Raw genomic sequence first — 23,143 nt, forward strand, 5'->3', positions numbered from 1 at the left:
TCTGCTGTACAGATTGAAGTCTGGGTCTTGTTTCGCAGACGATTCTGTGTCAGTATGTGTCGGAGTCGATTCACCAGTCCATTCCGTGGCTTTTATTTGCTTGACATTCAGACTGCTCCCCCATGAATCGTTTGTATCGTGAATCATGCTCTGTTTAATCCTGTTTTTATTCTATTCCATTCTAATTTCGGTGACTCAACTCCACTTCTGTTTTCTGTTGCTTCACCACTGAGCTCTCTTCTTTTCAGAAATGCATCTGCTCTCTGCTTACATACTTCAAATACGGTCTTGTCATGGGTCCTTATTTTATGGCTGCTTGTAAATTTCCAACGCACCGCTTGTAACCCAGTCCGCCAGACCCGAGCAACCTTCATTGTCTCTGCGTGGGCGTGTTCACGGGTAAAGTTTCATTTACAAATCCGTCCCAGGGGAGGGCTCCTTCTCGCCTGTGCAGATACATATCCGTCCTGAAGCTTTATTTCAGGTCTCGTCTCTGCGATTGGTTAAACATCCTTCCAGTCGTCTGCGTCTGTCCTCTGTTACTTTTTAAGGAGCAACTGAGTGAATCAGTCTTTGGAGAATTCCGGTCAATCCGTGACGCATAAACAACTTCAGTTGTGTTTTCTTTAAAGTCGTGGTTTGGGCTCATTTCTGCCGTGTATTATGTCCCACATGTCACAACTAAAATAGATGTTTAATCGCAGTAAGCTATTTGCTGTTTTTACAGATTGTAAATTATAAATACTAATACTACTTGTACTCTGTCCTGGGGGACGTTACGCACTGTACCGACACAGCCATGTATTTCAACATAAATGTTAGCTTTGGCTGTAGGCCATGCTGATAATTGCTGAGTGGGTGTCAAGACTTGGGTGAATTTGCAACCAAGTGAGATGACAAAATATGTCAAAACATGTTTTTACCCACCAGTTCTTGTTCCAACCATGCCTTCCTCCTCCTCCTCTTTATTCCTGACTCTGTTTGACCTCATATTGGTGAGAGGAAGTTGAAATTAATCTTCAGAATTAAGAGTCAGAGTGAAGCTGCCTTGTACATATTTGACTTTGCTTAACTATTTGAGCTGTAAATGTTTATTTCTCTGCAACTTTCAATTATTAACCTTCATAACAGCCTCGCTACTCATTTCTATAATATCACGGCTGAGGAGATTACAAAGAAGATGAAAAGAAATATATATAAAAAAACTTGTGTACACTTGAGATAGATGGTGGATGCTGCTTTGAGCTGCATGCTAACATTTTACGAGTGTTGGATTGCGCGTACCAGCAATCTGTGTCCGTCAGGAGAAAACCACGTCTGAGGAATGGAGAAGGTTTCTTTCAGCCGGACCGGCTGACCTTTGACCCTTTCTACTAGCGGGGCTAAAATAGAGGGCCTCAGCTCCCATCTGTAGTTGTGATTAGAGTTGCCTCCTTCAAAGAATTATCTTTGATTCAGAGCTTTTCATTTTGCTTTTTATGAAATACAAAAAAAACATAAATAAAATGCCGTCAGAGCCGTCGGTTGAGCGTCAGATTTTAATGAGGACGTTTCAATCCGCCACGCTTTTAAAGAGACTGGCTTAATGTGAACACATGCAGATATTGAGTTTTTTCTTCAGTCATTTTTTGGGAGCAGTTGAATTCTCCAGTCGGCCGATGCGTCTCTCCGTTCCCAGCAGCCTCTCAATCAATCGCTCGGTTTTATTGTGGTTCCCTGTGGCTCCAGTCTGTTGATGCATAGAACCATCAAAAGTCTTCCACGGCTTTCCCTAATGAATTTTCATTATCATTGACATTAACCGAACGGCAGTGAAACGGCGCTATTAGGGTCGCATTAAATTGAATTTGAGAGGTGAGAAATTGTTTGACAAAGCCATGTCGGAGCGGCGTGGAGCCGAGAGAGATGAGGTCGTTAGGGTTTGCGTCTCGCCGCTGAAGCCGCTTCCGTGACTCGGTGGGTTCCTTACCTGTGTGTCTGCAAATGTTGTGTATTTGTTGTCGGTCTTAGCGGAATATGTGTGTGTTATTGCCTTCTGAGCTTTGTGAAAGAGACGGAAAAGAGTCCTGCGGGTCTCTCCAAGGCACGAGTCCAAGTCGTGTCAATGACCCGGATCAGCAGAAACCACAGGCCGAGACACAGACCATTTTTAAAGCACAGCCAGGGAACATGTATAATGTAATTATCTCTTTCTTTGCAAGTGTGGTGACAAAAACACTTCATAGCCACAGATGGGTAAAAATATCCCCCCCGTGCTGTGAAGCTCAACAATGATGCCTTTTTATTTTTATGTTACAGACTGTAGAGACGTTCATGTTCCCACTCTAGAAAACCGATCTGCACGGAGTCAGAGTACGTTTGATTTCCTTTGTGTTATACTGAAGCTGATGACGCCTCCTTTATGCAGCGGAGCAGATCAGCAGTTCTGCAACAACTTCTGCCGCAGAGAAACGCCGCTTGGTTGACCTTGTGGGTCCGCTTGTGTGCGTTTTCTGAAAAGGTGCGGACGCACAGTTTAACCCCGATTGGAAGCTTCTTCTGCCGAGGCGGCTGAAGTGCGTTCGGATCGTCCTCTGTCAATAAGTCAATGAGTCTAAGCTTTGCTGCAGCTTTCTCTTACACAGCGGTGTTTGACCTGATGAAAAATGTAAACAGACAGGCCTGTTATGTAACTCCGAGTGGATAGTCGGGGGGGGGGGGGGGGGGGCTTTGTGATTTGACTGAAAACAGACCCGCACTGAGAGTGTGACCTCACTCAGACCTACGTGACGTTCTTTGAAATGATGTCACGTGTGTTTAAAGGATGAATCTCCACGCTTTTGTCATCGTCATCTTCATTTTGCATTCATTGTCTCTTCTTCAGATTTGATCCCCTCAACGAGAGTTTGCACTCGATTGTTTTAAACACAATTCCAGACATCACAAATCGGCTTGCCGTCGCACGATGCATTCAGGGGCTGATTTCTGTTTTTGTTCTCTGTCTTTGTCCATCATTTAATGAGTCATCTGCAGACTGAAGGAGGCAGTGAGAGCCGCAGAATGTGAAAACATCGAAAGAAGAAACACACCCAGTGCTTTCTAACTCGAGATTACAGCGCTGAAAACGTGTTTTTCTATTGCCGAAGAGGATGACAAATGCACAACAAAATGCCCTTGGAATTTTCCACATGCTGTTTCTCCACAGCGTCGCCACGGTTGTGAAAATAGCACCATGAAGTGATGGGTTTACCCTTTTTTTTTAATGACTGCCTCTTTGTTTTATTCTGCTCTGGCGTTATTGTAACATTTTCTTGATGGGAATTTGATCTGACAAAAAAAATAATAACACAGTGTTCTTGGCAGCGAACAGCCTTGGATGTGATTTAATTGTCAGTGCGAATGGAAAGCAAGAATGTTGACGCTGTAAAATATGTGACTGCACTCGGATTATTTGAAGCACTCGCTCTCCATTGAGCTTATCTCTGTTTGTGTTGCTGCGTGGAGGCGAGGCCCCCGCGCCAAGAAGTTACATTGCGTTCGCAGGTTGACTTAAATGTGGGCGTACAAAGGACTTAAATACTTTATTGTGTGCGTAATGTGAGCCGAGCAATTATATCGGCCAGACTTTCAAACAAAGAGCTCCTATCAGGCAGGTTCATGTGGTTTGAATTAACGGCGTTCGACTTGAAGAGACGTGAGAAGACTAAACAGGGAAACAGAGCCACGGCCATCGGCACGTCTGACGCGCTTTACAGTAAACGTAATTCTTTATGATTCCGATAATGGGGTGATAACTGTGGAAGTCCTGCTATGAGAAATAAGAGAAAGGCAGCCATTATTAAATCTGTTGCTGTGGTTACCAACACATCCGTGCGTTGACTCCGAGCAGCTGCATTGAATATATATCGCTCGGCACAAACAGTTTTGTTTAAAATATCTCCCTTCTTGTGGGCTCAGGGGTTAATCCACATCTGTCATTCAGATTATTATTCTAACGGTTTCACAGCTACGAGACCCTCATCTGAAAGTATATCTGTCCGAATGGAAATAGAGTTGCTCTGTTGGGCTGAGGAAGAACTCGATTGTCGGGTTTACCAGCATTCAGAGCCATGTTGCACGGATCAAATTTAAAAATAACTAGCTACAGGCTAGCAGGACTGTGAAATTCCTCTCTTGATTGTTCCTGTCATGTAGCTTCGTCCTCTCAAGCTGCGATAAAGGGAATTTATTTTCGTCTACAAATGCTTCAGTCTCTCTGTTATTCAAGTCGTGAAAGTAGAGATTTTATCCAGCAGGGCTTCAGGAGTGTCTCCGTTTTGAAAGCGACGTTCTCATTGTCGCCGTTTCCTTTCCTTCAGCTCCAAACCTGAAGGGACGACCTCGGAAGAAAAAGCTGTCTATCTCTCAGAGGAGGGACTCCCAGGGTCCGGCCCAGGGGTCGTCGGGGTCGACGCAGGGGTCGACGGCGGTGCTGGCACAGGACCCGTGTACCCCAGAGAGCAAGATTAGCAGCAAGGTAAAAAAATACAAATAAAAAAAGATGATTAATGACCGTAATGAGAATCTGTAAGTGAATTATGTAAATGTTTATAAGTACCGTAATGAGACTTTTTTTTTTTCTCATGTGAAAATTGCTTGAATGGATTATCCAATATATTTTTCTGCTAAATGTTTTCTCTTTCATCAGTAATTTATTTTCATTTGATAATATTGTCATCATTTCCTTTGTATGTTTGTCAGTTGCAGATTTAGGTTCATGTTTGTTGGACTTTTCATGACTCGGGTATTTTGAGGCTCAAACCATAACGTAACCATGACATAACGGGGAAACTGAGCTGCTCTGGCAGAGCTTGGTGCTGCGAGTGTAATCTATTATATGGATAAATCAGTCATGACAGCGTAGCTATGTCGCAGCACTCCCTTTGACTATGTGTCTTTTCTCTTCAGCCTGCTGATAATCATTTAAACAAGTACAAGCTGTTTTCACTTTGTTTCCACTCCATCTTTCCATCAGGATCATTGTGACAATGGAAGAACCACTCGGGTCGCCGTGTTACCTGAAGGAGAAGAATTTACATTTGCAGTAGAAAGAAGTCAAATCGTTGCATCCTTCGGAGTGCGACTTCGATCGATTTTGCAATCCTTCTATTTTATTCTATTAGTTTTATTCTATTAGTGTGTAATATTGAAAGTGAAGGAAATAGTTACCCTAAAAGCCCTTCCATGGCTGTTACTCCCATGACCTTGGACGGTTGAATCAATATTAGCAATTCTCTCTCAATGGGTCAGACTAATATGTGCGTAGCCTGCGATGGCAACGAGAGCTGCTCCATTGATAATCAATGGGGCCTGCAGGAACACTCGTTTGTGCTCGAATCAAAATAAAGTTCATCCAGTCTGACATCATTCGAGTGATGCTCTGTTGCTGGCTTCGCTCTTCATCTGAAGCTGCACCCAGTGACGGTTTTGACGATCTCTCCTGGCAGGTCAAGCCCAATTGCAAAGCCGTACCCAATGGAAAAATAACCACAACGGCCAAACACAGGGCCAACGGCCTCGGCAAGAAGCCCTCGTCTGAGGAGAAGGAGAGAGGGAAGGAGAAGGAGAAGGAGGACACGACAGAGGAGGACACGCCAGAGGACAGCAGAGCAGAGGAGCAGGCTTTCTTAGTAGACCTCTACAAGTACATGAAAGAAAGAGACACGGCCATAGAGAGGATCCCCTTCCTCGGCTTCAAACAGAGTGAGTAGGACACCTCGTCCTCTTATTCCCTCCCTGGCAACAAAGCTAAAGTCTGCATGGATAGCTTGGCTGCTGCATCATGTCAACACACTTGTGCTGCAGAGAAGAAACAGAGGCCCGTGTTTCCTATTGCATTTCAGATATCCGATTCAAACGGCGCTCTGGAAGTTCTACAAGTCATTGAAAACCACACAGGGAGGATTTTAATCAGAGTGGATTTTAATTAATAAGCACCTCTGACCATGTTATCCCCCCCCCCCCCCCCCCAGTCCTCCCCATTGTTGCCAGAAGAGAAGCCAGTAGTTGAAATCAGGGCCAGAATAAACACTGCCGAAGTCCCCAAATTACACAGCAGTTGAAAAGCAACACAATCTGCCGCAATAATAATCTAAAGGTATAATTGTCTGTGTGAAAAATCTCATCTAGCGGTTTGCTGAATGCCCGGGAGGCTCGCTGTCAGAGCACATTTGGAGAGAATATCTACTCACTCCTGTCAGCGCTGCTTCCTGTGAAGGCCAAGAACGTCCTCTAAGAGCCGCGCAGAAACTTTTACATGCATGGGAAACACGTCCGCCTGAGATAAAGGATTTCTAATGTAGGTCGGGGCGCTTAGCTTGCACTCTGTGCACGGCACGACGAGGAGAATCTCGCACGTAAACATCAAAAAGGGGCGAGCGGCGGTCTCTTGGAAGCGAAGGCTTGCATTTGTTTTATGCGTTTGATCTGGGGGCGACGCGCATGGAAATGCAGGCTCTCATCTCAAATTGTGCTTTTTAAAATGCATTTCTCTCTCTCTCTCACTCCTGTACTCAAGGAAGGGAGTCACATTTGCATTCATGTCAAACAAGCCGAGGAAGGATTTGGCCGTAACATAGCAGTGCAGCAAATTAATGAGACCAGAGAGAGACAGAGATGTATTGAATTTAACGCCGACGGTTTATGGCACAGTAAACGCCGTTCCTCTCGGCTCTTACATGAAGATAAAGCTCTGGTATCCTCCACTCACTAAACGCACCACGGTATTCTGACAATCCTTTCATCTTGACTGCAGACATGTTGCTGCTTAAATAGGTCATTGTGGTTGACGGCGAAAGAGAGCGGGAGCGAGAGAGTAAAGAGTTTCACGGCCAACGTGTTGTGTTCAGTCGCCGTTTCTCCGCTTGAACCCGGCCTGAAGTCGAGGTCCACGTGCCGACTGCTTTACATACAGAGCATGCTTTGGATCCCAAAACCAGACACATCATAAGCAAGGCCCTCATTAATGGGGAAATCATGCTGTTTAAAGTTCGTCCTTGGCAGCAAGCTCACATCAGCATGTAAGGAGGGGGGGGGCAGCACAAAACTGGCCACGAATGCATTTGAATATAAAAGAATTTGCTTTCCCACAGGAGATGAATGTGTGTCACTTTGGTTTTGTTTGAGAAATAATCTTTTTGAGTTATCTGGAGTTAAACAAAGCAACAGATGGTTGAATGATTTACCGGACTCAAGCTCGCATTGTTGTTGGCCTGGCCACGAAAACGCTGCACAGTAATCTCATCGCCGAGCCGCGGAGGGTTATCTTGTTGGTATCGCTGAAATCACGGCGGCCCAGAAGAAGAGATGTTAACCTTAAACGGCTCGTAACATATATTCAGACAGTCATTTGGTCGCTTTTGGCACGGCTTCCATTTGTTTGCTTGAAGAATTGATGTTACACTTCGGGGCTTGCAGCCGTAAAACAAAGATTTATTTTGGACCCCTGAGACCTATAATGATTACAAGATATTCAGTTTACTGAAAGAAACCCAGCAGATCTTTACATCTGAGTAGCAGCAAACTCAAATAGCAACCTTCAGATTTCTTAGCGCAAATAATCGTTGTTATTGTTTTACTTTTCAGCCATTTGTGTAGTTTTTGAAAACTCATAAATAATGGTGGCTTCCTTTAGTAAAAAGATAAGTTGAAACAACATTTTTCACATTTGAGAAGCTGGATCAAAAGAATGTTTGTCATTTTATTTCGTATTTCTGCCAGAAATACAGATCTATAAGCGTTTTAGAGTTTTTTTTTTAAACAATAAACCAATGACTTCAGCTGTAAAACATTTTTTGTCATTGCCTTACACCTACTATATGAAATGCTTCAGGATGGTTCTGTTCCACAGTCCATGATTGACTGTTTTGTGAAAGGAAAATGTGAGTGTGAATTACTTCAGTCAACCCATTCATGCAGCCTGAATGCACTCTCACCTGAATCATAGGAAATGACAAAAAAAAAGTGTTTGGCCGTTTCATTCCAACAGCAGAGGAGAGAGAGAGAGAAAACACTTTCACGCAGTAGTTTATTCATGTCGGCCGCTGCCCTTCTACTTTTTATCACTTGGTTAATATTGACTTTGCCCTATAGCTGCTGCTGAAGGTGTATAGGTGTGTGTGTGTGTGTGTATTTTGTACTGCATTGCTCACAATCACATATTGTGGAACATCATTTCCAATTTGTCTCCCTCTTTGAGCCTTCTTGTCTAATTGCCATGCCATCGGTGCGCCATTGAGGCTGCATTGTGTTCCTGTTTTGTCATCCTTATCTCGGCGATAATTGCCCCCCCCCCACCACCAAATAGAGGGGAATTAAGAAAATAAATTGTTCGCTCATTTCCTTGATCTGTTCCATTCGCTCGCTGTCCCATGTGCTATTGTCTCAATTACAGTCGATGCATAACGCGCTGGTGAAATTCCCCATCATTCTGTTCCTACCATCAGAAAGCACAATAGTTCAAATAGAAAAGCCTACCGTGCTCCCTTTGTTATTCACCCCGTTCATTGGCAACAGTTGCAGAGAGGAGGGAAGGGGGAAAATCAATGCTGTCAAATGCGTAGATAGGAAAATGTCATTTTGACAAATGCAAGGCTTTGTGTACGCACAGATTGAATTTTGATGGATTTCTCCCCAGGCGAGGCCTCCTTTTTTTTTTTCTTTTATAGGCTTTCATATAAAAATGTTAAACAATGATGTTACAGAAAGCAAATACAAATGTCATTGGCACAAAATGTCCCCCAATGAACTTGTGGTTCTTTGTTTGTGAAAAATATTTTCCTGCAAAGATAGACAGCCATTTCAAGTGTTTCTGAAAGCACAAGAGGCTATTTTTAGGGAAATGTTGCGCAGGGCTTGTATTCTGATATGGCCTGTCAACGTGTGCTTGCATGTGCAAATCAATGAAAATGAATTTGCATGAGTTCAAACAGAAATGTTTGCATGTTGCCAAGTGTTATATGCTCGTAAATGTTTTCATTCATGCCTGCAGGCTGCTGCTAACGGCTAACAAATCACCCAGCCCGGATGGAGCATGTGCTGAGTCTGTCTGTCTGTCTGTCTGTCTGTCTGTCTGTCTGCGTTTTGTCCTACTGATCCATAATGACTGCTTTGATAATAAAGTTGAATATAATCTCACTTCACAGCGATAGTTACTGCTTCCTTTGCAACTTTAGATTGAAATGTATCTGCTCATAAAACGTGTTGTTTCAGCTGCACCTTTTAAATGCCACCGGCAGGCTGGTGCTGTAAGCTGATCATTTAATATCTGATGAATGTGAAAGAGCTTGTTCTGCACGTGGGAGTGTTTGTTATTTATTTTTTACGTCGAGTGCGTTTTACTGCTCATAGTTAAACATAAACTCATAACGGCTTGTTTATTCATTTTGGTTTTAGTCCTCTTACTTAACAATGATGTAAATACTTCCTCCAGTGTATTTCTCTGGTGTGAGGGACTCTATATGACGTCATGTGTTTCAGCTTAAGTCTTTTCCCAGCGTTCCTGATTGTCTTGTTTGTCTTCTGTCTCTCTCAGTCAACCTTTGGACCATGTTTCAAGCTGCTCAGAAACTCGGAGGATATGAATTGGTAAGTATTCACATGTGTGGCAAGATATTCCATCTCTTTGGTCCAGGTCCCTCCCTACCCTCCACTCCCCCTCTCTTTTCTGCCCCCCTCCTCCTGATGCCTTCCCTCTCCTTTTGTCTTTCCCTCTATTATCTCTTTCTCCTGCATCCAGTCTGTCTTCCTTGTATTTTCTTGTCCTGCCCTCCTTTTGCCCTTTGAGATCATTTGCTTCTTTCCCAAATGAGAAATTCTTGCTCAGAAACACATTCAGCAGAATAAAATTATGGCATTTTGTTAAAGAGAAAAGAAAAAAACAACTCTAGAAGTGGAAAACACATGTTCCCCTGCTCTGCGCTGTTCTCAAGGAAATTAGTTCAATTGCTCATTTTTTCCCATGTTGGAGAAATGCACATGTACCCAAAGAAATGTGCATAACCTTTGTGCTTGCACACACACACACACACACGCACACGCACAACACACACCCGCTGAGTGAGTCAGAGATAATTATGTTGGAGGTATTTAACTTGGCAGCTTTACCTGCTATTTATTCATGTGTGACGTCCTTCTAAAGTCGGTGTTTGATCTTCAGTTATCTGTTACTTTGCCCACGTCTCCTTCTTCATTAGCTAACGGGTGCTATATTATCCCAACAGACATCCAGATCAAACCATAAACAGGATGCAGCTCTTGTATTGGCAGCTCATATCCTTTTTAAGCCCCCCCACATATCTGCAGCTGATTATCTCACGTTTCATGTCGAGGCTTTGTCGGCAGCCTGGAGTTTTTTGTTTTGCGCTGCAGCCTGTCATCCGTTGCGGGATAAGGGTTTCTAGCAGGAACAACTGGCTGCATAATGTTAACAGAACTTGAGTGAATTGAGCATTGATGATACAATAACTGGAACATTGTGACTCAGTAACTCCCTAAGAACTCAGGATGATGTCAACCGCGGATGTTTTTCTCCTGTTTCTCTTATTTATTTATATAAAAAAGAAAAATTAAATCCCCTCAATCGACCTTCAACCCCCCCCCCCCCGTCATCCTTTGCCTCTCTTTCTTTTTCGCTTTGTGTGCTCACTTTTCATCTTCCCATCCATCCCTCCAGATCACCGTCCGCAGACAGTGGAAGCACGTGTATGATGAATTGGGTGGGAACCCCAGCAGCACAAGCGCTGCCACGTGTACAAGGAGACACTACGAGAGGTGAGTTATTGTGCTCAGCCGCTACATACGACACGTTATTGCTATACGCGAAAGAACAGAGCTGTTTTGCCTTGCCTGAAGTGGGTGAGCTTCGCCACAGCTGCATCGAATAGGATTTCACAATGCTTTATTCATAACATCGGGACACTACAAGGCAAATATGGACCTTTTTCGGGTGGGGGGGAGCAAAAGCATTTACATATATGTGCAGAATAGTTTTGCAAATCACTCCCCACTGTTTCGCTCTCATTGTTGTGGCATTCAATTTTTTAAGTGTTTTGCAATGCCTGCCTTATGGGCCCGATCCGTTGTCTTAGCAGGAATTGATTAAATTTGCGGCACTAAGGAACCAATTAAACTCCCTCCAAGCCAGAAAAAAAAGGCTTTAAAGGCTCAAAATGACTGTAAAGTTTTGAATTATTAACTGACCTACATGGATACTCATATAAAATAAGCCCCCTTTCCTCTGTATATTCATTGCAGGCACGCAGAGCTGCATCCGAGATCTGAAAACGCCACTTTAATGTATTCATCTAATCATTCAGTCAGATACTGCAGCATTTTAAACCGCCACATTAGAATCACTCAGATGGTATTACCAAACCAGAGCAAGCATATGGATATGATCCCGAGGGAGCCGTGTGCACGACTGCTTGCGCACACGCAGCCACAATCACACAAATGCACACATGCACACTACTCCAAGGTTAAACAAATGCCAAATGCAATCATCCCAACAAGAGAGCGATAAGCAGTCGCTCATGAGCCAGGACATTCCTCCAGGCCAGCAACCCTCTCTGCATCCCTCTGGCTGCTGCAGAGCCATGCAACAGTGCAGCTCTCTCTCACACACACGCACTCACACACTCACACCTGTCAGCAATACAATAATACACTGGCAGTACCATATGAGGGAGCTTCATATTGTGTCGAGATTGCATGCTGAAAGCAAATAGCAAGCACAGGAAGTGGTGGTTGGAGGGGCTTTCCAGGAAATATGTGAAGCCATAGTTGTGAGGAGTGTAACATTTGGTGTGTTGTGCTTGTACACAAGTTTACAGTGTGCCTTTAAATGTTCTGCTGAGGGTGCTTTTTGTGCTTCCGCTGTTTTAAAGGCAGAGCTGATGCACAGCAGAGCTCCTTGTTTCCTCATCCTAATAATAGACGCAACACAGCTGGCCCAATATCGTTTCTTCTTCTTCTTTTTTTTTTTTTTTAACCGCAAGAGACACATGATATGTCTCGGATTCCTGTTTAGAGACTGTTTATCTTTGAAAACAGTCTGGTCTGTTTGTGAGGTGTGAATGGTTTCCGAGGTGGGAGGCGCTGAGGTGTGACTGCTGCTGCTGCGCTGGCCTTTCCCGCTCTCAAGCCACTGAGATACAGCTTAGAGAAAATAATGCTGAATCAATACAAAGCAATAGTATCCACACACTGCAGTGAATATCAGACTGATGGAGAGGGAGGTGATGTGTGTGCGTGAGAGAGAGAGAGAGAGAGATCAGCTGAAGCTGAGCAGGTTTCCATTCAGGGAATAATTTTAGCTGAGCCTTGGTGTTTGGGCTGCTTGGAGGGCAATTAGCTTCATTGTATTAACTCAGCAAACACGGCCATTCTCTCGGCATGATGAATGAGGCTGTTTGTAGGTTCGATGAAGTGTGTGTTTGCTCCCCAGAGGCGTCTTTGTTTCCACCTTTAATCATTACTCAATGTGCTGCAGAAATATAATTCACAAGGAGGGAATGTACAGTGTACAGCCAGGGCCGGCGCTCGCGTCCGCCTCTCCTGTCTGGAAGACCGCAACTGATTTGTCTCGGCGGGCCAAAGTAGAGCAGGAAATAAAGAGTCCGAAACCGGCAGGAAGAGGAAAACAAATAATCATATTGCAGCTTTTAATTGCTTTAAATTAGTCCGATAATATCGGATGCCTGTGTAAACGCTGGCGCTATTCAGCTCTCGTTTTGAATTATACACACGATGCCTTTCTGGCCAAACTGGTAAAGTCATATGAAGCAGTTTCCTAGGAGACGTTATTGTGAAAGATGAAGCCAGGAGTGTAATCGCTTGTACTTATGCTGTCCAGGAGCAGTCGCTAATCACTGAGTAATGGAGCTCCAACAGCAGAATTGAGCAGGAGATAACCTCGGCTAATTGTCATTTCCAAAGTTACTGTTTTTTAGTGGCGGCGTGCATTCATTAGCGCGCTGGGAGAAATCAATGCAGGAGTGTGTCCGAGCCCAAGGTCTGCTTCTGCAGCTACGGGGAAGCTTTAATGATATTTATTTAAACCGTTTCCTGAGATTAGCTGTCAGGCCCCAGCGCACTGAATTAAAAATGAGGTCATGAAAAAGATGGCATCAATAACCTTGAAATAGACTGCCTTTTGCTTCTGTGCTGTGCCATTTTCTCTGTGCTGCCCCCCCCCCCCCAACTGCCTGCCTTGCATTTCATGCTGTTTCTTTCATTATACAGGTCAGCGCCTTTTAGCAGCTCCTACATATTTAAACTTCCCGGGTTCCTACATGATCTTTTGTTACAGAAACATGATCACATCTCACAGTCTCTGCTCATTTCGGTCTGTGACAGATTTCTAATATCTCACCATGCTTTGGCACTCTAATGTAATTGCACGACAGGGTTGGTTTGGGTGTGGGAGGGAGTTTGTGAGGGAGGGGGGAGGGGGTATCCATGGCAACAGAGAAACTATTTAGAATAATTTGCTATTTAAGATCTCTGAGGTTTTGGGGCAACAGAGGAGAGTGCAGATGAGGGCTTTTGGATTAGCTCACTTCATCTTAAAAGTATTAGATGTTTGCCAGATGTGCCGTACAGAGTAGAGTCTGAGGTTTGTGAAATATTCTCCGGCTCAGATCATGCAGATATTTGAGTGTTTTTTTCTTTTCTTTGTCTTTTTTTTTTTTTAAAGACAGATGCACGCCTGTTCCAATTTTAGTCGACTAGATGTTTTATTGATTCAGCCTTTATTCATTCCTCCTGGTATCGATGTTCTCCTATAGTCGCTAAAGCTGCTCTCCAGATACAAAAATACTTTTGCTACTCGTAATTACTATGAAACCTTGATGCAATCCTTACACCGAGAATTACAAAAGACGGTTGGGAGGAGAGAAAAAAGGCCGGCCGTATCTTTTTTTTTATTTTTTATTTTGCTGTATCTATCTCGCTGTCATCAGCGTATCTCTGCTTTGCCCTTGATGTACTGCAGATACATCAAATACGGCGCGTTACACTTACGCTTGCCTTTTCTAATAACACAACTCAAAAGGCAGATTCCAATTCCTTCTGACTCTTGTTCTTAAATGGAGGGTATCATTGGGTTACACAAACAAGCCCGCGGGCGAGAGCATCACCCTCCCTGCATTTTATTCCCAGATCTGAGGGAGCAGGTTGGGAGACAAACACAAAGCCAGATCCGAATAAACAAACGTAAATAATTAAATACTGAGAAATTAAGGGCATGAATAAAAAAATAAAAAAAAGCTGGGGAAGTTGCAATATGAGAACATTGTTTCACATTGTCAGCATTCCTTAACACACCATAAATATGTCTCAACATGCTGTCCACATCAAAAGCCAGTTCTTTGTATAGATGTGACTCTCCTGCTGAATGTGGACTGAAGCGCCGGTGGGAATGCAGCCAAAAGAGCTGCATATTCTTTTCACGCTAAAATAGCAGGCTGCTATTTTAACCTCCGAGAGCTGGATGGTTTCCCCAGGACATAATGCTTCATTGAGCATTCGGTGATAAAAACATATTTTTTTGCCGGCAATCTAACAAATCCCAATATTGGGCAATTTCTTCCCGTGGAATTTAATCAAAAGGTCCAAGCTTTCTCTCCCCAGTGGCGATGAGAAATCTCAAATTACGGCTCTGATGTGTGGCAGGCAATTGACTGTATGAGAATCTATTCAAGTCCACTGAGATTAATAACTAGTTCAGTGTAGCAAATTCAATTAATGGCGTTCCTGCAGAGATTTCCGATGGTCGGGTGGCAAAGTGGAGCATATGCTGCACACTCCAAGTGTTGAGACATTAATGCAGGTTGGTGCAGAATAGTGCACATTTATTTTTGAAAGAGTTAGCACTCGAGGCTCACACCTGCTACGGCGAGCTGCAGCAGCGGCTAATGAGAGCAAACCCTTAGGGGAACACTAGAGGTCATATTCAATCTGGTATTTTCAATCTTGACAAAGGACTTAAGTTTTTCATACATTCCTGCCCTGCCCTCCCGTTTGAGCTGCATGAATAAGGGTCACCTCAAGTGGTTTGGCTTTGAGACAAAAGGGAGGGTTTGAGGCATGAATCCAATGCAGAGGGATCGACTGCAATGCAATGTTTATCCCTCTGCTGGCATCTGGTCTCTCTCTCTCTCTGGCAGTTATTGTTTTGCTGTGACGATGCTTAATCACAGCATTTAGAATGGATTTTAACAAAAAAAAAAATTCTCACAGCCTTGTGAAAGTAAGTTATTTTCTTTTCCCTAAATCTTTCTGCAGTCCCCGAGGCTCGTCTACCGGCTCTTTAAATAGTTTCTTTTTCTTTTTTTTTTAAGCATAGAACTGCCCTTGTGATCTTAACACAACACCAGTTCAAATTAATTTCAGCACGGAGGGGGGGGAAATTGTTAAACTGGAACAGCCTGCGGGCTTTTTCCAATTATTTGGTGACTGAGGCATTTCTTGGATTCTTGTACACTGCTTGTTCCTGTAACACAACACACGCACACACGCACGCACACACGCACACACACACGCACACACACATGCACACACACACGAGCAGCACATTGCTGATAAAGCCACCTTGTTTGTGCCAAGGTTTGTTTTTTCAATCGACATGCTTAGTTAACAGTTCTGTGTTTTTATATTATTTATGTGTTATTGTGTATGTATGTGTATATATAAATGTGTGTACAGTATATGTGCACCATATATGTGTGTGTGTATGTGTAAATATGTATATATATGTACACACACATGACCATAAAAGTCTATATGTATACTGGTTTTTGTTATTTTATTTATTTAATGCTTTACTGCATTTTTTTTTTTTGTCATCATCAATATGTAAAATGGCTGCTTAAACAAAAGCCCAGTGATAAATTGGCATGAGAGGAAGTTAAGTATTTATTGACCTCATAAAAATGTTGCCTCTCCTGCTGTAATGAAAAAATTCCTTCCTGGAAACGCCTGAGAGCAGAACGCGCCCCCTAGTGACCGGCATCGTGAACTGCACCTGACAGTCTCAGCTAATGTCCCTTGCTAAGCTCCACTCCTTCCTTAGAGGAAATGGGTACTTATACGTGATGGTATGCTATTATGAGTGCTATATGACGCGTCCGTGACTAAGTTATGTACACACTGCTTGAAGGTTTATTATGGCGTCACTCTTTTAACAGAAGGTTAGAAACGGACGAAGGCGTGACGAGCGTTGTTTCATCATTCATTTAATGATGATTTACAACATGAAACTGTGACGGGTGTTTTACCTTGGAAGTGAAAACCCAACTTTTGTAAACAAACCTTTTAATCGACTATCATTTTCCTCTCATAGCGTATTAAGCATAACAGAGCAAATAGCTCTGACGACTTGTTTTTCTTTTCTCGGCCCACATGGCATCTTAAACGTTCCATTTGGAACTATTTAAGGCTGCAGTCATTTCCCTGGGCTCAGCTCATACATTATCCACCACACAGCCCCCACCCCCACCCCATATAGACATTCCATAAAGCTGACCCAGGCCAGGCAGTCATCTCTTTCCCACAGATCATTGTGATAGTCAACAATGATGTCAGCTGTGATACTCAATATACCATATCGAAACACACACAGTATGTACTCATCGTGCAAGTGGACATTTGCACATGCTGAATATGGAGAAACTGAATGCTCCAGTTAGTGGAACATTTAATCAGCCTGTCTTTTCAGTGCAATCATTTCTAATTATAGAAAGCCTGAGAGCCCCTTCCTTGTTTGTAATAAACGCCACTGCTGGAATGTTTAAGGATTCTTCATTCTTTCATTCCGCATCATCTGTGGTCTTCATTAATGTTCCATTATCCCCTCTTTTGCTCTGTCTATTTTGTGCTCTCTTCCCCTCTTCTCTTTCACAACCCCTTTGCTCTCTGTCTTTCCAATAAGTCACATTTAATAGTACATTTCCTTTCTTGGCCTGGGGCCTGGTGCCAGACCAGCTGTATGAAATGTAGTTTCGCCGCTTTCCCTGCCAGCACTTTTGTTCAGAGGAAAAATAACACAAAAAAATCCCACAGAGCCTCTTGAACTCTCCAAGGCTTCTTTTTTTTTCCTTCTTCCTTTTGATGAGGAGGCAAAACAGCTCTTGATTCATTGTTTGTTTTACTGCCATGTCCCTTAAAAGGAATACTGCAACCATCTCTTGTTGTTACACGAGAAGACCGTACTTTTTTTTTTTTTTTCTCGTGACTGAAAAAGTCTTGTTTCTGTCTTTCTTTTTATGGATTGTTATTTGAAAAACTGACAGAGGACCTGGAGAGATGTGCCGAGGATCTTGTTGAAGTCTGGAGCATTGTAGTCGTTGAGTTTTCTTGCTTTCCTCTTCCACCGTGTTTCTTATTTCTGGTCCAGTGCCAAATTCCATTTTCTTCACAGAGCAATAAAAGTCTGAAAGTTTCCCTTGCTGGTTTCTTCATGTCCTTATTTTACACATGGGTGTTGTTATGCTATCCAGGTCTTAATGATCACATTAGTTATGACATCAAATACAGAAGATTGACTTGGGGGGGGGGGGGGGAGTATTCTGAAAAGAAATAACACGAGTCAGAAATAAGTTGAATGTTCCTTGTCACTTATGGATTTAATTAAATTGGATCACATGCAGCTATTCTGTATTTAGTCACGTCAAACAGACATATTATAAATTAGTGTGCAGCTCTAATGTCTTTAACCGTTTTAGGGCCATGTGTGAACAATCACATTAGTGTAATATATAATCGCATGCTACGAGGCTCCTTTAAATATATGATTTCAATTTAGCCAGACATTTCTGCCCACAAGCACAACAGACAGGCATTCTTTTGTCTCTTGGTTAAACTAAACCCAAATGTGATCTGCCTCAGCAGGACATAACTGGTTATTCATAAACACACACACACACACACACTTTCGCTCTCTCTCCCTCTCTTTCTCTTTCTCTTTGGCACCAGTGAGAACTTGGATTTTCCCAAACTGAGATTAATTACAGTAGGATTGTTAATAGTTTCCAGGTATTGAAACAAGGAGGTTTTTAAAGGTGACTCATGTTCCTCCTAACTGTGGCAAAGCTGCACCTGCAGCCGTTTTTGGTTTTGCTGAACAAAATGCTTCAGCAGTTTATTGTATTTTCAACTCTTTGGTGTGGAAACCAAAAGAAACAACGTGGTATGCTTTGAACACCCCCCCCCACCACACCCGTTGTGTGTTCGTTTCAATCTAAAATTGATGTTGTTGGCAAAAAAGCTTTTGTTTGCCTGTGTTGAAGCTAAATTAGTAGCTCTGCCTCAGACACATGACGTGACATGATCACAGCACGAATTCATCTGCATTCCTCTCTTACTTTCCCAGGCTCCTCCTTCCCTATGAGAGGCACTCTAACGGCGAGCAGGACAAGCCCCTCCCACTGAACAAACCAAGGAAGCAGGAGGTTGGCCCGGAGAAGGCTTCAGGAGCCAAAGCCAAAGGAGCCGGGGCCAAAAAATTGAAAGGCATCAACACTCCCAAGCCAGAAAGTAAAAAGGACAGAGGGGAGACCGTGAAAGGACAAGAACCATCACCGGTCAGTGACGGGCGTCTCTCAGCAGGAGTCCTTCTCGCCCTGAATTCAATTTAATTTTAATCTCACTGCACTCTCCCCTGAATGCTTCACCCCGCCTTGAATTCCTGCTATCTTTGAAATTGCCATCTCTACTTAAGTATAGACATATATTATTATTATTTATTTTACTCTGAGGACTGACTCTGGCCCCTTTCCGCACGCAGGATTCCCACAGGAAAGACGAGAAGCTGTCCAAAGTCATTAAGCAGGAGGCGTCTCTGAGAGACAAGCCGATTGTAATAGAGGAAGAGGAGCTACACGTCACCCTGAAGAAAGAGGAGTCCTTGGCAGTGGAGCAGCCGCTGTCACTCTGTCCCAAAGAGCCAGGATGCAGAGCCCCCCATGCTGATCTACCCCTCCACACGGGGCCTGGCCCCCAGCCTGAATGGAGGCAAATTAGTGAGGCCCTCCAAGCGAAGCTGTCATGTGAACAAGTTGAAGGGAATTTCATTCCTAAGAACCCCTACCTGCCTCACCGCTGGGATCAAAACAAGCCAGCCGGACACGTTGCTCTGCCTGAGCCCTCCTCCAGGGCCAAAGACTCCAGAGAAAGTCACGGTGGCAGAGTGGGGAAGGTGCTGCCCATGTGCAAGCAGGAAGGCAGGCAGTGTCTAGACTTGATCTCAGATTCCTTCCCAGAGAAAGAAGACTATGGTATGATGAAGAAGGAGTCTGCCCAGGGCCCCACACAGATGGCTGCCTACAGCAAAGCCAGCCAGGGAGTCATGTCTCCTTTAGCCAAAAAGAAGCTCCTCTCGCAAGTGTGTGAGTCCAACCCTTTCTCCTTCACTCCTCTGCAGCCTCCACCTCCTACAACTACCTCCTCTCTGTCGGTCGTATCGATAGCGGAGAAGGAGACGAGAAAGGGTGAGGAGGAGGCGGTGGGACAGGGGCACGGGTGTGTTTCGGACAGCATCCCAGAGGTAGCGCCCATATTCAGGCCGTCGGTCATCCAGCATGTGCACAGCGCCAAGCCTCAGCAACCACCGTCGCGGGGCGGGGCGGAGAGGAGCGCCGCCGCCGCCGGCGGAGAGCTTTCGGAAATCTGCAGCAGCAGGACAAGCCATCACCTCCAGCCTCACGTCAATCCGCCATGGCAGCCCTATCTCCCCCAAACCCATGCGAAGGAGGGCGCGGAGAATGCCGGGGAGTCGCTACTCCATGGTCCGGGTGCGCACCCCCGCAGCTACGCAGGTGACTGCTATTCCTCCCCTCACCTGCACAGTCTGTACAGGCAAACTGAGAGCTGCCTGAGCCAGGAGAGGATGGCCGGCTTCCCCAACGGAGAGCGGCGAGAGCACAGCAGGGACCGTGAAGGCAACCAGGGCTTTGTCTGTGGCGGGCTGGACCGGGAGGGCTTGGCCTACAGATCTCACTACAGTGACAGGACTCAAACACACGGGGGGGGAAAGAGGGAGGCCGATGATGAGCCCAGAGACTACACAATATCAAAGCCTCTATCTCAGAGGGTCTCCTCCTTCTCCAAGCCCTCCTTCTGCAGTCTCCCGTATCCCATTTTGCACCAGGGTATGGATTCCCACCCCAAGGCGTGCCGAGTTCCTCCAATGACCATTTCTTCTCCGAAACAGAGCCCCGCGGAGTCATTGCAGTCGTTTCCCAGCCCAAAGGTTTCGTGTGACTTGTCCCTCGCCAGCTCCTGTCGAGCCAGTAAGCGGAGCCTAGTGGAACTAGAGAGTGAGGAAGGTCCAGAGAGGAAAGTCCGCGTGGTGACTCCGATTCACCCTGCTGGCTCGATCCGCCGCAGCGACCCGGAAGAACTCAAACTAGCTGAGCCGGCCCACGCCATTCACCTTAACAACCACCTACCTGAGGGCCACCCGACAACTACCTACCCCCCACACCATGCCTCGCCCTTCTACCCCGGTATGTACCCCCCTGGCAGCCTGGTTTCACCAGGAGACGGGCTCCAGCAGCACCCGGGCCTCCAGTACCTAAAGAGCCAGTCAGCGGTGTCTCCCCTTGTACCCCCGTTAGCGTTCCACTCCATGATGCTCCACAGGCAGCTGCTGGCCACCAGCCCCAGCCCACACCACTTCTACAGACACCCGGGCGGGGCAGCCCTGTACGGGGACCTGCTGCACCACCTGTACCCGCTCTCCACCCTCCCGCCACCTCAGCTGTCTTCGGTACATCCCAGCACCAGACTGTGAGGGGGGGGGGAGAGAATGATTTATTTTCACCCCCTCTTCTTTGTCATCCTCATAAACTTGTTCGTCTTCGTCTTCGTCTGTACGTTCCTCTTGCTCTGGGATTGTGGCTGAGTTAAAAAAAAAAGACAGAGTATAAAACTTTGACTGATTACAAATCGATAAACTCGTCAGTCACGCAGAATGAAAATTCCATTTCCTTTTTTATTTGTGTACACATTTGTTTATATACTTTTGCACTGTTTACCAACACTTACTGTATCTCTTTTATTGTCGTCGTTGTGTCTTTATTTGCACAATGCTCACAAATCGGCCCGTCGCTCTCGGTCACCACGAGTCGAGTCCGTCGCTCTGGATGCGTGAAAAGCAGAGAAAAGCCATTCGTTTGCTGCGTCTGAGGGCTAAACTTTTTCTGCTTAAAAAAAAAACAAAACACTAAAAGTAACATGACAACATAAATAAAAAAAACTCTTTATATAACTAGGGGTGCGTTCGCCATTGCAAACTATGTTTAACAGCTGTGCAGTGCATTATATGACACTCTCGGCAGCCAGCGGTGTTGCGTATGTTTACATGTCTCCGGGCTGGAAGCTGCTGCTGCTGCAGCAGGTCCAGCAGGACTCCGAGCAGCAGGCATTCACACTCACCGCAGTGCTGCGTAACATTTCATTGTGACATTCAGAGGTGCTGTGCGTAACAACAGATGTACTGTAGACTCAGTTCACCCGTTTCCTCTGTCGGATTGTATTTCTGTTCGGATCATGCAACAGAGCAGTTGTCGTGTTCAATCTGTTGACAAATCATGAATGTTTTTTTTTTTTTTTTAAGTTTAAAGTTAATGAAAAGCCGTTAAAAATTTTTTTACTGCCTAAATTGAAAGTAGGCTGACCCCAGAACTGTTTTGTGAGGAGTAGACCGTTGCCGCAGCTTGTGTGTGTGTGTGTGTTTTATGACTGTAGAAGCAGCATAATGAAGCAGCTGTCTGCTGTGGAATGCTCAAGAAATCAGCATTTCATCTTTTTTGTTCCTGACTTGAAAAGCTCTTTTTTGTGTGTGTGTGTGTGTGTGCGTGTGTGTGAAAAGACTCTTTTATTCAGCACACTGAAAAGACTCACTGTATGATTTGATAGGAATGTTGTCACTTAGGATATTATTGCTTTTCAAATATCTGTGCCTTTCACAATCGTGGATTAGAGCTAACACTACAGTAAAGGTTTTCTTCTGTAGCAGAGTATGTATATCTATATTACTGTCACTCGTACAAAAACTATAAGGCACACTTCGCATCAAGCGCCAATCATGATAGGTAATAAAATAATACATTTAAACAGTTACGCTTTAAGCTGGTTAATATTTGTGCTTAAATACATATATGTACTTAACAGTGTCAGGGAGTCAATCACAGAGGCGTAAATGATTTACTGATAGTCTATATTGCAAGTGCGGGGCGTGTGTGCTCAAAGCGTTCTCCTGCAGAGATAAAAACAAAAAGGTACCGTGCTCTTTGGCCCGCGGTGGAAACGCAACACCTGCTCTGGCTTTACAACCACTATAGTTTCAAGGATCCAGGATGGTTGGAAAAAACGCCGTCGCCATGTCTGCTGTTCCAAAAAAAAAAGAATATGATTGAACCTGTAAACATATGTATTTTGTTTTACTAAATACTTTAAACACGTTGATTTCAGATTAAGTACTGTACATTTTTGTGCGTAGGTTAAACTAGCGTCAGCGCTGGCTCCTGTACAGAATATTCATAGGGATCAAATCATGACGGCCCATCTTTTCTTGTCTTACTTCCTGTGTAAATAGCACTGTAGATAGTACTGCGTGGTTGTTATCATATAAACTGTTATACCGTAATCTGTAAATAGTATTAAAAGCAGTATAAAATGTCAGTTACACAATTTAGCCGTGTCCTTGCTTGTTCTGTTTCAAGGTCACTGTGACGTTAGATTTAAACCAACACTACACCTTGACTATTAAGATACTTTTATTTGCTGTCGTCCCCGTCCCCCCCACGTTGTTTTCCATTCAGCACATCCTGAAAGTGTTTTTTGATACAGTTCCCATCTGTTTACCAATCACCCAGCTGGCGAGCAAGAAAAAAATAAGGACATTTTGTATATGATCTCCTGTATATTTAATTAAAAATATTTTACTATCTATAAGTGTTTCCTTGGTTGTGTTCTTTAACTGCCAATAAATCACTCTGTTTAAGACCAGTGTGGCGACACAAAAGCAGTGTTTTGCCCCCAGAGGAAAAGCCTTTTGAATGGGGTTTTAGTATTGTAATACCATTATCTAACTACGAGCTTCCACCCGTCTTAATCTTCACAA

General features: G+C 44.3%; 1 protein-coding gene across 1 annotated transcript in view; it reads left to right on the top strand.

Moving 5' to 3' along the window:
* Nucleotides 1-21,504, top strand: part of LOC137916116 (AT-rich interactive domain-containing protein 5B-like) — a 63,291-nt gene extending 41,787 nt beyond the window's left edge. Inside the window, exons 5-10 of the mRNA XM_068759217.1 lie at nucleotides 4,338-4,495; nucleotides 5,466-5,721; nucleotides 9,551-9,603; nucleotides 10,691-10,788; nucleotides 18,389-18,599; nucleotides 18,803-21,504. Of these exons, the coding sequence (XP_068615318.1) occupies nucleotides 4,338-4,495; nucleotides 5,466-5,721; nucleotides 9,551-9,603; nucleotides 10,691-10,788; nucleotides 18,389-18,599; nucleotides 18,803-20,809 (2,783 nt within the window). The 3' untranslated portion in view covers nucleotides 20,810-21,504. The remainder of the gene's footprint in view (nucleotides 1-4,337; nucleotides 4,496-5,465; nucleotides 5,722-9,550; nucleotides 9,604-10,690; nucleotides 10,789-18,388; nucleotides 18,600-18,802) is intronic.
* The last annotated feature ends 1,639 nt before the right edge of the window (nucleotides 21,505-23,143 follow it).

The sequence above is a fragment of the Brachionichthys hirsutus genome, unplaced genomic scaffold, assembly GCF_040956055.1.
Source record: "Brachionichthys hirsutus isolate HB-005 unplaced genomic scaffold, CSIRO-AGI_Bhir_v1 contig_812, whole genome shotgun sequence".
Taxonomy (NCBI): Eukaryota; Metazoa; Chordata; class Actinopteri; order Lophiiformes; family Brachionichthyidae; genus Brachionichthys; species Brachionichthys hirsutus.